This window comes from Cyprinus carpio, chromosome B22 (assembly GCF_018340385.1).
Source record: "Cyprinus carpio isolate SPL01 chromosome B22, ASM1834038v1, whole genome shotgun sequence".
In the NCBI taxonomy this organism is placed as follows: Eukaryota; Metazoa; Chordata; class Actinopteri; order Cypriniformes; family Cyprinidae; genus Cyprinus; species Cyprinus carpio.
The window spans coordinates 18,966,854-18,983,215 of record NC_056618.1 but is presented as its reverse complement, the minus strand read 5'-3'; the positions used below and the strand labels follow the sequence as shown (position 1 = coordinate 18,983,215).

At 35.8% G+C, this 16,362-nt stretch overlaps 1 protein-coding gene across 2 annotated transcripts; it reads left to right on the top strand.

Moving 5' to 3' along the window:
• The first annotated feature begins 2,461 nt into the window (after nt 1-2,461).
• krt222 (keratin 222) lies at nt 2,462-15,493 on the top strand. Of its 2 annotated transcripts, XM_042749157.1 has the most exons (10): nt 2,462-2,626; nt 4,242-4,679; nt 8,624-8,706; nt 9,786-9,939; nt 10,717-10,962; nt 11,919-12,023; nt 13,180-13,400; nt 13,659-13,837; nt 13,992-14,094; nt 14,312-15,493. In XM_042749157.1, the coding sequence occupies exons 2-10, from the start codon at nt 4,482-4,484 to the stop codon at nt 14,523-14,525; spliced, it is 1,503 nt and encodes a 500-aa protein (XP_042605091.1). In that variant the 5' UTR covers nt 2,462-2,626; nt 4,242-4,481; the 3' UTR covers nt 14,526-15,493. The 2 variants fall into 2 exon arrangements, with proteins under 2 accessions (XP_042605091.1, XP_042605092.1); XM_042749158.1 differs by lacking the exon at nt 2,462-2,626 and having other exon boundaries at nt 4,555-4,679; nt 8,629-8,706.
• Nucleotides 15,494-16,362: the final 869 nt, after the last annotated feature.

Sequence of the window (16,362 nt, the reverse complement as noted above, 5' to 3'; positions counted from 1 at the left end):
TCCAGATATTACAGACCTTCTTGTTTAAAATTGACTCACCAGTTGAATGCTAAGCCTAACAGCTTACTTTTTCCAGGTGTTATTGACCTCCTTAATCAGAACAGACCCATAGTTTACAAATTACTGGTGTTAGCTAGCCTGCTAATCTTTGCAGTGAAAGTCTACCATGCCTTTGTAAGACCCAATTACCTACAGTAATCTTTGTTAATACGTTTCTCACGATCTGAATGTTTATATAAATCAGCTGTTGTTGTTTCTTCATTGTTTGTCTGAGCCGTGGCAACACAGCTATGTAGAGTATCCATGGTATCCAGGGGATGTGCCTGTGCATTGTAACGTCGCATACCTGGCGTGGTTATACTTCTAATGCACAGGTGTGTCCAGGTGGGGCTTCCACTTTTCTTTCAGCACACACTAAGCGATTAGATGTATGATTAAGTTTTGTAGAGATGAAGACAATAAATTCATGCAACTATACATATGTACAATAACTGGCATGTTAGCGCGTGTTCTGGAGAGATCAGTCACGGAAAAGGAAATTAATCATAACTTCCATAAACACAATGGAAAGTCATTCGTTTCAAAAGACAGTTGTACAATAATACCCTGCACTTATTTATCTTTATAACTCTTTCTATGCACCTTTGTATATGATTATATTTCCTTTCTCATATGACTAAGTCCAGCTCAGCTAATAGAAGCTCTTCTCAACAAGTTGTTTAAAATGGTGCAGAAGTTATATTATCTTAACAGTTTCTTTGTTATTGACATAGACATGATGGTGATAGATTAATGCTGAAAGTACCTGCGTTTCACATTAGTTTACACCCGAGATGATGTTGGTTTAGCACTTCAAAAAGATACGATTGCTAAGAAGCCCAAACAAAATGTCTTGGTGAAAAGCTGTGGATTCTTTGAAAGCATCTAACCGAGACATCCATGTGTCAACAAACATGGTGACACAGACATACCATGTCTGCTGGAAAGTTTTAACTGAATTATAGCCTATAATTATTGTCTTAAGTGTAATAAATGGAGCTGACTTGACATGGGAAGTTGACATGCTTTTTTTAATGATTTATATGAATACAATGAATAACTATTTTTTGTGAAGATATTATGAATTTATTCAAAAATAATACGAAAAAATTTATATGTAAGTATATTATTTAATAAAACATTAAAATAGATGGCATGTGTATGTATGATATATAATTTATATTGGTACATGTATTAAATTTTTTTAATTAACTAGTACTTTGTTAAAAATGTGATATGAAGTACTATTATAGATAAATATTTTATGTATTTTTTTATTTATAAAGACTGTATTATACATTACATATACATAGTTGACATGCGGTTTTCTATTAGGATCTATATGATTAAGATGAATAAGTATTTATTTTAAGATATTAAGTATTTATTAAAAAATACATTTGTTATATATATATGTGTGTGTGTGATTTATATAATTTATAAAATACAAATTAGTGTGTGTACATATATATATACACACACACACACACACGTTTAGTGCTGTCAAACGATTAATCTCGATTAGTCGCAGCCAAAATAAGTTTTTGTTTACAAAATATATGTGTGTACTGTATATATTTATTATGTATATATAAATACACACACATGCATGTATATATTTCAGAAAAATAAGATATGTTCATATATGAAATATATTTATTTATAATATAAATTATAGGAATATAAATATAGACATGTAAATACATGTAAATGATTTCAAAATATATACTGTATGTGTGTGTTTTATGTATACATAAATATACTCAGTACACACATATATTATGCAAACATATTTATTTTGGATGCAATTAATTGTTTGACAGCACTAAATATACATACATACATACATATGTGTGTGTGTGTTTGATTTATATATTATAAAATACAAATGATATATATATATATTACTAATAGATTATTTATGCAAAAACTTAATATCCAAACTTTTTCAGAAAATTCACAAGAACAATATTGTTGAAAAACAGATGACATCACTAATACATATGAATAAATGAGGTGTTTGTCATCTGCACTAGCCCAAAAATATAACCACAACTATGGCTAAGTACAAAAGTGACAAAGCTAAAGTATGATCTCATCTGGCTGAGGAGTGTAGACAGGTGGGGATGAGCAGGAACTAACGGGCCCCATAAAAGACTGTGGGTAGTGTGTCACCATCTGGATCTCAAAGTTTGCATGTCCGAGTTGACAGCATTTGTTTTTTTTTTCAGTAAGCCACCTTGTAATTTAACTGTCGGACAGGTAGCCGCATGTCTGCAGTCTTTACCTGTTTGTAATTACCTGCACTCCCATTTCAGACGACTCATGAGGCCATGTTGTTTTCTCATGGAGCAGCGCCGGGGGCCAGAACAGGTTGGGCGGCATTCCCTGTCCCGTGACTTCTGAGGTGTTCAGGCAGCCAGATGTGTTGACTTCCCAGAACCAGATGTGTGGTTCGGGTGCAGCCAGATGGACTCTCACCCTACTGATGGAATCTCTACCACACTTCAATGACTCGTATCTGAAGGGAAATCACTAGGGCAGGGACAGTGGAGGAAAAAGGGGTGGGACGGGCAAGGGCGTGTTGGTAAGTCAAATGGCTTTTGTTTTGTTTTCCTCTGATGATTGTGCTCTCTGAAGTTGTAGCTGCACAGACGTCTTTGGTTCGGTAGATCAAACGCAATGAAACTGGCACAGCATTTACCGTCATTATGCTGTTTGCGCAACTGTGTCTGTATGTTTATCTCTTATTCAGTGTGTTTTACTACACAAACAAATCGAGTTTGTATGTAAGTTACTTTTCTTCTCATCTGTTTGTTTCAAAGTCACAAGGCCATACGATGTTTCTCTTTTAATTGACATCTAATTAACAGTGTTTTCTCTGAAGAAGCAGGCGATGACTTAAATATTATTAAAACTAATGTAAATCACTCTCCAAAAGTCAGTCAAGGTAATAAAGGGACAAAAAGTCAACAAAAGACTATGTGAAAGGAAGCAGTGCCTCCACATCACTGTGATAGGCTGATTTGTATGTCAATGCAATAATACCTGCCTTTTGTGAAAATATATTTTATATTTTAAAATAAAATATATTTAATATTTTCTATACTGTAATAAATTATAGGCCTTATGTCAGTAAGCACTGCATTATTCATATACTTTCTTTACTTTTTACCTGGAGATGCAAAACACACATGTATTGTCGCAATTGTGTTTTTATCGTCTTCAGATTTCCTCAGTCAAAACATCTCTGCTTTTTATTCAGCTTCACTAAAGCTATATTTGGAAGCCTTTGTCCATATTAGGGATTTCCTTGCATGTCACAAGTTATTTCTTCTATGAATCCGTTTTGGAATTCTGTGCGAGAGCGCCCTCTGGCTTTGAGTATGAATGAAACAAACACTGCAGAAGCGCGTATGAAAGCGCCCAGTAATGTTCACATAACCTGGATACAAATAAAACTCCAGGTCATGCATGGAATATCTTTTATCTTTGCATTTAAATCTACATTTATTCACACTGGCCCTTGAAAACATCTATGTGAACACACTTGCCCAAAAAAAGTGCGGTACATAAATTTACGTTTATTTTATTTTAAAATAATTGTAAAATTTTAAGTACCCAATGCATTTTATGCTCATGTATTTATTTATTTATTTATTTATTTTACAGTTAAATTCATACAAACTGAATGTAACCCTTAACTCTGGTAAATAAATACATAAGTAAATGTCAATTTGCAGTATTATAAACCATAGATTTGTGCATAGCCCTTATAGTCAACATTCCCCTTCAAACAGAGGCTGCTAACTTCTGTTCTAACCTAAATGTCAAAATTCTTTTGTTAATCTGTACGGCTTTGGCGAATCGCTTGAGCTGCAAAGCAGTTTGTATTTTGTAAGTATGCCCTGCAGGTCTGAGACATGCCTCGACATGGCAGATCTGTACTGAAGATGAGTTCACCTAGACAGAAAAAACTATTAGGTAAAACAGTCAAATGTTAGAATCTAATAGAGAACACGAACAGGCATATGCAAACACCCTACGGCGACGCAAACAAAACCGCAAGCAATATGAGCCACCAAAGCCGGTGCAAACAAAAACACGGCAGATCCTTTAGAACTGCTAAACACAAATGGACTTTGACCTGTGCCATGTGTGTGTGTGTGTGTGTGTTTATGTGTGAATTGTCACTAATCCAGGATCAGCCTTCACAAAAGCACCAGCAAAACCCGTGACACAAATTGTGGCCTCTTGCTTTTCACCTCCACACGAAGCCGGCGGGACCCTGGTGGGCCCCTCACTCCTATTCCACTCCCCAAGTCCATGTCCGTAGGAGCCACGTTGACGGTCGTATTCAAGCTAAATATTTATTCGGTAAACACCTAATAATCTTAGGTGTGGCAGGACGGGCTTGGAGACATTTAGTTTCATCTGACCCCATGGAGGAACTTGAAGAGCAAAAACTGGACATGAGGGGCCTGAACAAACGGCTGAAGGGGTTCCTGGATCATGTGAATCAGTTGGAACAGACCAACTGCGAACTGGAGGAGCAGATTGAGGAGTGGGGATTCAGGAACATCGCACCACGGCGGGACTGGAGCGACAAGGAGGCGCTGGCGCAGGAACTGCGAGCTCAGGTGGGTCTGTGACGTTCACACTCATTATCTGCTGTGTTATTTACATCTTGCCTGTCTCGTTACATCTGATACCTGAGGTGCTTTTTATGTGCCCCTGAAAAAAATGTATGTATTTTTTTGTCTCAGATGCATCATCTTCTGTTGTGGTTCTCAATTTGGCCCCTGGGGGCCCCACTGCACATTTCAGGTGTCTCAATATGTCAACACACACAAATCAGGTTACGAAGCTCAAGATAATGAGTTAAATCAGGTGTTTTAGAGAAGAGGCATCAAAATTAGCAATTTCGATGGAGCCTAGTAGTCGGTCAGGTCCCAAATCTTTGTTAAATTTATGTCACTACTGTATTTGATAGTAAGAATGAGTTTAGAATAATATACTGTCATTTTACACATACTGTTTTGCAGTATGCATTCTGTGCAGCATGTAATGATTTTGTAACATTGTATATTCAAGATTAAGAATATGTCGTTATGGCACATTATACTTTTGCATACTATTTTTAATACTCTTTTGCAGTATGCATGGTATCCTGTAATGTACCACTCATACTATTGGTGTAGTATGCGGTATGAATATTCAGTATGACTCAATAATTAGATGCATACTATATATTATACTAAGAATATTTAGAATGGAATTCTACCATACTGCTATTTTAGTATACTACTATATATTATACTAAGAATATTTAGAATGGAATGTAATAATTGCATAACATTTCAGGCTAACTTTTTTAAAGATTAACACTGAAATTTTAATGAATCAAACATACAATACTTGTATGTTATGGCTATACTATACTTAAAGATTAACATAGGAATTTGGATTAACAATATGTATGTTATGGCATACTATACTTTTTGCATACTATTTGCAATACTATATGCACAGTATACTGTTCTGCACTACTCTTACTATTTAACTGTGAATATTTTGTATTCAGTCAATAATCTGATGCATACTATATATGCTAAGAATATGTTTGGAATTGCATACTACTTAGTACTATTAGTATGTAGTATGCATTCTTTGTAGCATGTAATAATTGCATTACATTCAGTATTCAAGATTAAGAATATGTGCGTTATGTCATACTATTATTTTTGCATGCTATTTTGAATACTGTTTTGCAGTGTGCACTGTTCTGCACTACTCATACTGTTTATGCAGTATGCATTATGATAACTAAGAATATTCAGTTTCCGTCAGGAATTTGATGGCATTGTATGTATGTACTAAGATATGTTTGGAATGGCATACTACTATACTACTCATACTCTTTTTAGTATGCAGTATGCATACTGTATACTAAATGTAATAATTCTATATTCATTCTACAGTCAAGATTATGAATATGTTTGTTATTGGCAAACTTATTTTTGCATACTGTTTAAATACTCTTTTGCAGTATGCAAAGTATAGTGTTCTGTACTACTCATACTATCTATGCTGTATATTAACTGAATATTCTGTGTTTAGACACAGTTTAGATGGCATACTATGTTTGCAATATAGAGTTTGTATACTATGTATCATGTAATTACTGCATTGCATTCTATGTTCAAGATTAAGTACATGTTTGTTATGGTATACTATAATTTTTGCATACTGTTTTGAATACTCTTTTGCAGTATGCAAAGTATACCGTTCTATACTACTCATACTATTTATGAAGTATGTTTACACTAGATGACATACTATATATGATACTAAGAATATGTTTGGAATGGTATACTACCATACTATTCATATTATTTATGTATACTGTGCAGTATGTAATAATTACATGACATTCTTTATTGAAGATTAAGGATATGTTTGTAATGGCATACTTTGCATACTATTTTTTCATTATGCAGTGTGTAGGGTATACTGAGTTCAAATTGCCTGTTTTGCACTGTATATGCATGCAGTAATCAGATGACATAATGCCATACTACTGTACTACCCATACTAATTATGCAGTATGCAGTATGTTAACTGTAAAGTATGCCAATATTCTGTATGCATGCAATAATAAGATGGCAAACATGTCTAATACTTAGGATATGTTTGAAATTGCATACTACCACATTACAAATGCCATTTTTGTAACATGCAGTACATTCACTATTAGCGTTACTAATTCATTTTATCTCCTTAAAATAGATTATATACGAGAGTGACTTACAGTGCCAATGACAATGATTAACTGTATATTATGCTGCCACAATGGCTTATGAATCATCAAAATGGCAGCCAGGCAGTCAAAATATGCTAAGCTAATATTGCATTCTATGAGAAACACAAACTTCCACCAACCTTTAGAAAGTCTTTCTTTGGATAAATGCTTCATTTAGAATGGAGTACTAGCATACTGTTGACTGCAACTGCATACTGCATGCTGTTTGAAAAAAGAATGTTTCAAGTACAATTCCAGTATGCTTTTTAGCATTTTTAATCCAAGTTTGTGTAATATGTCTAATCAAATCAAAAACCAAGAGGAATTATGGGTAATATTTAAAGCCCAGTGCAATGCATTGTGGGATATACAAACTCTGTGGAGTTCTGGTTTTATATTTTGAAATATATTCAGTAGGTCATCTGAGTATGGTCACATAAAAATAACACATCATGCATACTATATTCTGCTGAAATAGTATGGGTAGTGTGGTAAGATGCTATTTTGAACACAGCCAAAGACAAAGACCAGGTTTTTAGGCTGTTGGTTTGTAATTAGATAAACATACTATATATTCGAGTGTCCAGAATGCCTTATTTGTGTACTAGCATTTAAACAGTATGTAGTATGTTAACAGTGTAGATTGTGACAATATTTGAGACTAAGGATATGTTTGGAATGCCATACAATAATTATACAACATTCTATGTTCGATCTAATCTTTTGCACACTATTTTGCATAAGCATTAATACTAATTTGCAGTATGCACTGTACTGTATACTCGGTACAATATGCATGCAATATTTAGATATTCTATATATTTGAGACTAAGGATGTGTTCAGAATGCCATACTATTATACTACTCATACTATTTTTTGCAGTATACAGTTTTTAAACTGTGCAGCACGGAATAATTACATGACATTTTATATTTATTCATGCTCGTTATGTTGTACTACATTTTTTGGATACTGTTTAGCATAGTCTTTTTAATAGGTTATTTTTATAGGTTTGCAGGCTGGTAGTTTGAATTCTGTGGCACTAACAGGTATTTTAATGGATAACTAGAGGGCTGTCAACCAGACACTTAACACCTGTTCTTCTTAAAACTGTTCCGGTGCCTGTGGCCATACTGACCTTGTGAAAGATTGTTAATCCTTTAGTACCTCAGGGCTGGCTTTCACACCTGGCTTGATCTTTGACCCTAACATAATAATAGCCAGCTTGAAGATTTGCATAAATTCAGATAATACAGTTTAAATCCACTTGTGTTGTATTGTTTCATTTTATTGTTTCACAGATAGCTAAACATTTGATGTGCTCTGAAAAAAAAAAAAAAAAAATTCTTCAAGATAAAATCAATGCATTGGGCAATGTGCACAACGGACATTAAGTGAAAAATCCTGGCATCGTTTAAATCTTCATAACTTTCTTCAGTAATGGTATTTACATAAACCGAGTCTGTCAATCAGTAGACACCCAGAAAAACCACATGCTGATGCACACCTACATACACCCTTTCACACTGAGAATTCAGAAATGATTTTTCGTTCCCATGATTATATGGGTGTTGACAGCCATTTATCATCAATGAGCCTAGCCTTGTACCTTGCTAATAAGTTTTTTGTTGTCGTTGTGTTTTTTTTTTTTTTTCTTCATTATCTTTATTCAAATTGCTCAAGAGGGTAATTTCTACCCACGGGCAATTAGAATGTACTTTATTTTAATTATATGTCTTTTTTTCCAGTTAATTCTCCTTCTTTTATGTTTGTTTTGGCAGGTTAGGATGATCATAATGGAAAATGCAGAAGTTTTGTTACAATCTGATGCAGTGAAACTCAGGGCAGCACATTTAAAGACAAGGTTAGAAACTCTCAGTGAACAAGATTTTTTTTTTTCACTTTTTTCAACTAAATAAATTATATATATATATATATATATCTATATATATCAGATATATAAAATGTTTTTTTTTTTTTTACATGGCATAAATATATACACAAAATGTTTTAATGTCAGTGCATTCAAACTATGAGACACATTTTTGTTTTAGGTTAAAGGTTAAAGAATTTGCATAATGGGATACACTACTCAACCCAGTGTGTTCTCTAATTTATCCAAATGTAACAAGTCAGAAAATTTGCATACTGTGCATTGTATTCATAATACAGTCTGCATTCCAAACATGCCAATGGAATAATTCACATTAAAAAAAAAAAACAAGATATTGTGACTTGAACATCTGATCGCCCTCCTGTGGTGGGAAAGAGCAAGTTCCTGGAAATGCCTGTGAATGCTTGATAATGAAAGAAAGTAAATTAACAAGTAATGACACATAATAAGTCTAATTTTCCTAGAAAGTCAGTACTTTGTTGGTTAAATATGATTGGTTTATTTGTTTTGTGTGCTGAGATTGTATGTCTAAATGTGAAATTCTGTTGAATAGACCGTTTACAAAAATATGTCAATGTTTGCCTTGGATGCTTTCATTGTATAAGTGTGTATCAGCCAGCACTTCTTTTAGCTTTTTTGCTTTTTTTATTTTTATTTATATAAACTGAATTAGGAATCTTTTTTTTCTCTTTGGGAATCAGTACAACTCAATCTGTATTTAAGGTGGTGTTTTGGGGGTTTGTAAGAAATGCCCTTTAATGACTAAAATTAATGCTATGCTACATTTATGCTAAAAATGCATATTATAAAAAAGGAATTGTTTAAAAAAAATAATATCATTACATAAAATTGTGTTTTTGATAACCTTTGACTCTGAAAGACATCTTTGTTTATTTTTATATTAGTACATTCAAAAGTTGGTTTATAAATACATTTGTGTATAACATGTTTTAGTTTTAAATGCATTTTCATTTTAAAATAACTTTATATAAAACCTACTGTAGTCCACTGCATGTCTTTCATTTAGATATCTAAGCATATGTGTGTAGGTGTGAAACCGAGGAGAAACTCAGACTCCTAAAGGAGCAGGAGGTGTCACAACTGAAGCTAAAGAAGAAAGAAATGGAAATGGCCAACAGCCTGCTGGAAAAGCAGCTTTATGAATCCCAAAATGAGATACAGCAAATCATGGAGGAACATGAGGTAATGGAGACACGGTTTGGTTCAATGTCAGATTGTGTCTAATTGTGCAATTGTGTTACTATGCGTGTGATAGTCTGTCAGTCATATTAAGCATTTAACGTGACAAACTTCTTTGCTTCTACACCCTTGTTAAGCAGCTATCATTTCCCTCTTTAATTTAGGAATAAATTATGGGTAAAGTTAAATTATTGGGTTAAGTGTGTATTTTTTGGACAGTAATGTTGATCCAGGATCAACAAAAGATGTTGATCCATGAACATGTCTGACTTGGCAAAATGACGGCAACCATATTCTGATATTGGTTTTAACACTTTGTCGTAGTTACTACATTTAAATTTACACAACAAAAGTGTAAACTTCCATCTGTCTGTATCAAAGTTTCACCCCAACGTAAGTAGTTCCATAATAATCAGCTGTTTCGAATATAAATCTTTTTCACAGCAAACTTTCGGTATTGGTGTGATCTGATCTTTATCATTACGTTTCAAAGGTTTAAGAATAATAATTATCCTGTTAATATAGCCTTACCCTGATTGGGCAGGCCACATAATCAATGAAATGCAAATACGTACAAATTAATTTGGATCATAGATGTCAGAATGAGACATTTTTGTCGTTTTGGACTCAGGAAGAAGTTCTGAAACAGTATGTTTTCATCAGACCCTTGTATTTCATAAGATGAAAGAAATTTTTATTCTTGTTGATGAGGGGAGCTTTTTATTTTCTTCTTTTTCTCTCTCTTTTTTTCCACCTCTTTTTTTTCTCGTTGGCTGACAGAGAGAGCTGGATCAGCACCAGCGAGCAGTAGAGGAGTGTGATAGAGTGCTAGCGCAGGTTGCTGCAGGAGAGGATGGCAGAGCAATGGATCTCTCCCGGACCAGCACCCAGTGCGACCACTCCAGCCCAGCCCAGAGTACCCCTGACTCAGCCACACCACCAAATCCAACCCCAGGCTCCGGTCTGGCTTCACAGAGAAGGCCCCGAAAGGATGCAACCAGCCCCACAGCTGCGTTTCCGCCACAGGTACGAGTATTCACTCTCTTTCTCCTTTAAACACTTTCTACGGTCTGCTGGCCAGGACACTGCAGAGCGGTCGTAGTGTGTGTGTGTGTTGTGTGTGTGTGATTTTAAGGAATGTTTATTATTGATTATTATTAATAAAACAGAATTAGGGATGCTAGTCCCATTGAGAATAACAATTGTTTTTTTTTCTGTTCTCATCAGTAGGTGACTGTTTATTTGTCTTCCAGTGTGCCTGAACAGAATTTATGCCCTCGCACAAAAACATGGGCTATCGGCCTCGTAACTCTCCTTGAAAAACAACAACACACTGAAGCTTGTCTTTACAAATACCTACTATGTTGGTTCAATGGTAAACTGAGTGTATCAATACAGTGGCCCTCCAAGGTACTTGGTAGGTGTCTGAAAAACATTCTGGTACCACTGAACATGGTTTTGGTAGCATGTCCAAAAAGGTATTGCCATGGTACATGTCCCAAAACACATGATATTACCACTGAACATCATCTCCTGAGAAACACGGATGGTAACACCATAGTATCCCCAAACACATTATATTTTATTTTAGATTAAGACTATATATCACTTTTGGAACAGTGCAGTCATTCTTGTCAGATGGAGACTTAAGTGATTCCTAGACTTTGATATAGATCAAATCAAACCACAAGAGCATCAATTCAGTTTTCTTTAATGTGATTTATTGTTTTACCAGTGCTCACGGGCGTCATTTGGCAGATAATTTTATTTTTGGATGTAAATCATGGATAATTAAAACAATATGCCAAAGAGACTAAGCATTAAAGTCATTTTACCATAAGTAAGAAATGCCCTAAGGCACAGTGTGATGAAACCTCACCGGTAAACAATTTCAAAAAGGCTTTCAAAATGTAACAAGATTTATTGTATTCTGTGGTATTCTTATGTATGCACTGCATGTGTTGCTTTTTTTGGTACTGTAGGTGAGAGCAGGTGATGAGGCCCTGAAGGAGGCACGAGCCGAGCTCGCTGAGGCCCGGAAGCGATGGCACCGTCTACAGGTTGAAATCGAATCGCTACATGCCTTGGTGCGTTCGGTTCTCACAGACATGCCCACAGACACACCTGAACATACACAAACACACACTCCAATTCAGAAACGTGTAGAAACAACACACTCCTGAACCCATTTCACCTTAACACATAATCCACAAATTAGAATATCACTCACTGCTACATAACGCATATGCAGGTCTTAATTTCTGACAGAACAAGCCAGATCTAAATCCGACATCTACGGAATCAGATTCAACCTCTATTCAACCTTTATGTAGTGCGATTTCAGTGTTTAAACATACATCAATACTTTGCCTCCAGGGAATGGACGACAGATGCCTGCCTGATTTGTCATCGCTCTGAGTTCTGGGAACTCATGATTTATAAATCAAGTACTGCAGATAACCACATATTGTTACCAAATACTAGTTTTGTGGTTAAATATTAATTATTGAAGGTTGTGGGCTCAAATCCCTTTAAATGCACCATGTTACACAAGAGCCAGGTTCTACCGCTTGATTCCCAGTTCATGAGCTGTAGATTTATTGGGACCTTCAGTGACCACTGTGTCCTTGATCAAGATACGTTACGGTGGTGGTATTGTGGTCAAAACTCAAGGCTGTTAATCAGCCTTCAGGGGGATTAATAATAACAAGAAGTTTGGTGGATTAAACACCATAAAATGCAATCTTTAAACCATTATCATTGTGCCCTTTGAGCAAGTCATCTAATCCCAGGTTGGTCCAGGTGGACTGACCCAGAAAAACATAGTTAAAGTGGCACTGGAACTGAAGTGACTCGACTAAAATGGAAGATGCCTTACTTGCCTGCAATATTTTGGTCTCTGTTCACTGTTTCAGGCCACCCTATTCCATTCCACAAACCCTGAAATTCCATCTGTTCATTAAGCCAGTGGTTCCCAATCCTGGTCATGGAGAACCCCCAACACTGCACATTTTAGATGTCTCCCTATTCAAACACACCTGATTCAACTCATCAGCTCATTAGACTCCAAGACCTCAAATGTGTGTGTCAGATAAGAGAGACACCAGAACCACTGCATTAAGCCATTCTCCAAACAGATTGTCCCACAAAGGGACATGGGGATGCCGGAGCCTGTCCTAGTGTTTTGGGTGTAGGCTGCCCCTGGAGATGTTGGTAATAAATAATTCTGTTTTATCCCACCAGGAAAGGAGTCTCCAAAGCTCCCTACACCACACTCAGCTCCAGTACTCTGTGCAGCTGAAGGATCTGTCCCGGTCTGTCAGGGGTCTGGAGTCTGAGCTAGAAACTGTGCGGGATGGTCTGGAAATCCAGAAACAGAACCATAGTCAGCTCCTCAACACCAAGATGAGGCTGGAGAGAGAGATTGCAACCTATAGGAAACTCCTGGAACATGAAGAGGGCAGGTAGGGGAGAGATAGATTTACTGAGCTGTATTTGTTTATGCAATTAAACCGTTAGCACACGCTCAAACTTGTATGATGTCTTTTATGCAATTCCAAAGAAATTAACTGGAATTTTGACAAGGTTTTTTGGCATTGGCATTGGAATTGTGCCATTGATGTTATAAACAGTCAGTCAACCTGAAGAGGTTTCTAAGATACCAATGAAGTTGAGCATGGTCTTGAATCAAACCTGCTTCTTCTTTCACTCCTGAACCACAGGTTTCTGAACTCAGATGGTCAGTCTCTAAAGCTGAAGCCATGGAAGGGGTCAATTCCTGCTCCAGAGCAGAACGGCCTGCCCAACGGATGTGAAGATATCGCTGGGCCAGTCTTCTCTGAGAGAACTTCAAAAATAAGCCCGGCCCTTCAGCGACAGCAGAGTCTTGTCATCCTCACAGGTAAGGATGATGTCAAAACCCCTTTAAACTCATTTTCCAACCAATGATTCCACCCAAAGTGTCAGATTTTTAGAATCATTCTCAACAAATGGTTCATTATGCAACTGCAAGCCTGAAAGATGTTTTGCAACTCTGTGTTTGTTTTTCCATCCAGAACCAGCTCTAAACAAAGATGGGGAGATCTGTACTGTGAAGACTCAGGAGATTCTGGAAGGAAATGTAGTGAGGGAGAGTGCAGAGGGTCACGGAAATGTGGAGTGAGTTTACATAGACTTATTTTCAAGCCTTGTTTAGCTGCAATGGAGAACTATAAGCATTTCACACTTTAAGGACAAACATCTTGATGTGTTTGATCTTGGATGTGGCTTTGCAGGCAATGAAATTGTGATGGAACTTTTACATCATTTTTTTGCACCAGAGATTATGTAATCCTAATTTATATATGCTTATTATTTTGCTTTTTGTGTGCTATAGGACAGAGAAGATTGACAAGGTAATCAGGCAATGGGAAGGGTCATTCTTTAAAGGAAATCCCAAGCTAAGGAAGAAATCTGTGTCTCTGCGTTTCGACCTTCACATGGCTGTAGCGGACGAGGGTTGCAGCCAAACAAAACAGAACAGTCTCCCTAACGTGGAGGTCCGTCTGGTCATGAAACGGTCTCGCAGCATACCCACTTTTGCCCAGTGATGTCATGATGCTACTACACCACAACTGTGACATCACCATGCTACCACATCACAACTGAGACCTCACAATGCTACTGCATTACAATTAAGTGGTGGTGACCACGTCTCAATGTCTTGGCGGCTAATAAAAGCAAATCACTTTAGTAACGTCATAAAACTCTTACCATTTGAAAGAAAAAAGAAACTCATGCAGATAGAGCTACTTAAAGAAATTTCAAGGCAAATTAATTTGTAGTTGATTTATTTTACTTCACACTTAGATGTCTGAAGATGAATGGGGAGTAAAAATGTCTTGCAGTGTTTCAGATTTCATTGTGACTTTAGAGTGTGACTCTCTCTGTGGACGCTCTACTGCCACATTATTGATTATTAGCACATATTACATTACTGAAAACCTATAAAACTATTGGTTTGTGAAAATGTGTATAGTATATACATCTATAAAGCTGAATCTTAAGTCTCAGTGAGAAATGGTCAGTGACGATACAGAGATTTCACATTCAGTGCAGCATAACAAAAGATGCGTTATTGCGTTTGACAAATGTTACTGGAACTAATTTTACACTCCAGTGAACGCTAAGGGGTATCAAGTTCTGGTTCTGCAGGAGGCTATAGTGTGAACCAAAACAAAATATTGTGAAATTTGCAAATGTAGCAAAAATCAGCAGCCAAAAAAAAAAAATAATAATAAATTTATGGTGAAACCGATGTACTGTCCCCACGATATTGCCTGCATGGACCTGTACAGAATGACTAGCAGTCTATCACTGCAGAGAGAATGAGATGCTAAAAGTGAAATGTTGACTATGAACTTCTCTACTACTACTTACACTCGCCTATAAAAGTTAAATTGCTTTGTATTACGGATGCATATAGTTTACGCTTCATTTAAAGTGCAGATATTGTGTCTTCCAATCAAAAATTATGCAGGATTTTTCAGAAAACTTGAAATGATCATACTTCAACAACTAAAAAAAGATTTTTACATTTCTCATCTGCATATATTAATAATTTAAACTGATTTATTTACATACCCATTATGTTCTACCTCTGATGGTTGTTGTACTTTAAATACATGGGTTTTTTCCTGATGCAGCAAAGAAATGCATACATATGCATATATTTAATTTGAAGTTATATTAAATCTAATTAAATCTATATCCCTGAAATATGATGATATCACCTCGCAGGTTTAATTACTGCTTTCATTCATGTAATGCACAATCTAGTTTCATACAGGATTAACCTTCCACGTTTCATTATGTAATGTGATTTGATCATTAGAAATTTTGAGTTGGTTTAAATGTTATTTTTTTGTGAAATTTTATGTTTTATATGCACTTTAATGGATTAAAATCAAAACATTGCTAACTTTCTGATTTTTCACTGTATTCACCAATTTTTTATTTTTTTGTATAAAATCCATAGCTCTGCCCTGCTGAGTGATTTGGCTTATACACTGTACGACAGGTGCTAATAAAGCTATTATTATATCCAGATGAGCTATTTATGTTATGAGCAAAGCCGTCCAAAGACATTTCATTATATAGACCACAGTTTCCTGGAAAACTAGCACACAACACAGATGTCCCAGTTAAGCCTGGAATAGATTTGTAACAGAACAAAAACGACATGAAAATTAATTTACTCAGATAATGGTGTACAAAACAAATTATGTTGCACAATCATTAAACTAAGCAGGCTAGCATTGTTTTCTCTTTTTTTCTGTTTAATAACGCCCACAACCCCAGTTCTGTGATGTTCTCTTGTTCAAGTCATTTTAAACGTTCAAACCTGAATATCTTAAGTTTAGCTAGATGCTAATGCAAACAGTATGT

Coding starts and splice junctions, on each gene's coding strand:
- krt222 (XM_042749157.1), top strand. CDS start 4,482: ATGGAGGAACTTGAAGAGCAAAAACTGGACATGAGGGGCCTGAACAAA. Junction 8,707..9,785: donor GCAGCACATTTAAAGACAAG/GTTAGAAACTCT, acceptor ATATGTGTGTAG/GTGTGAAACCGAGGAGAAAC. Junction 13,401..13,658: donor CTGGAACATGAAGAGGGCAG/GTAGGGGAGAGA, acceptor CCTGAACCACAG/GTTTCTGAACTCAGATGGTC.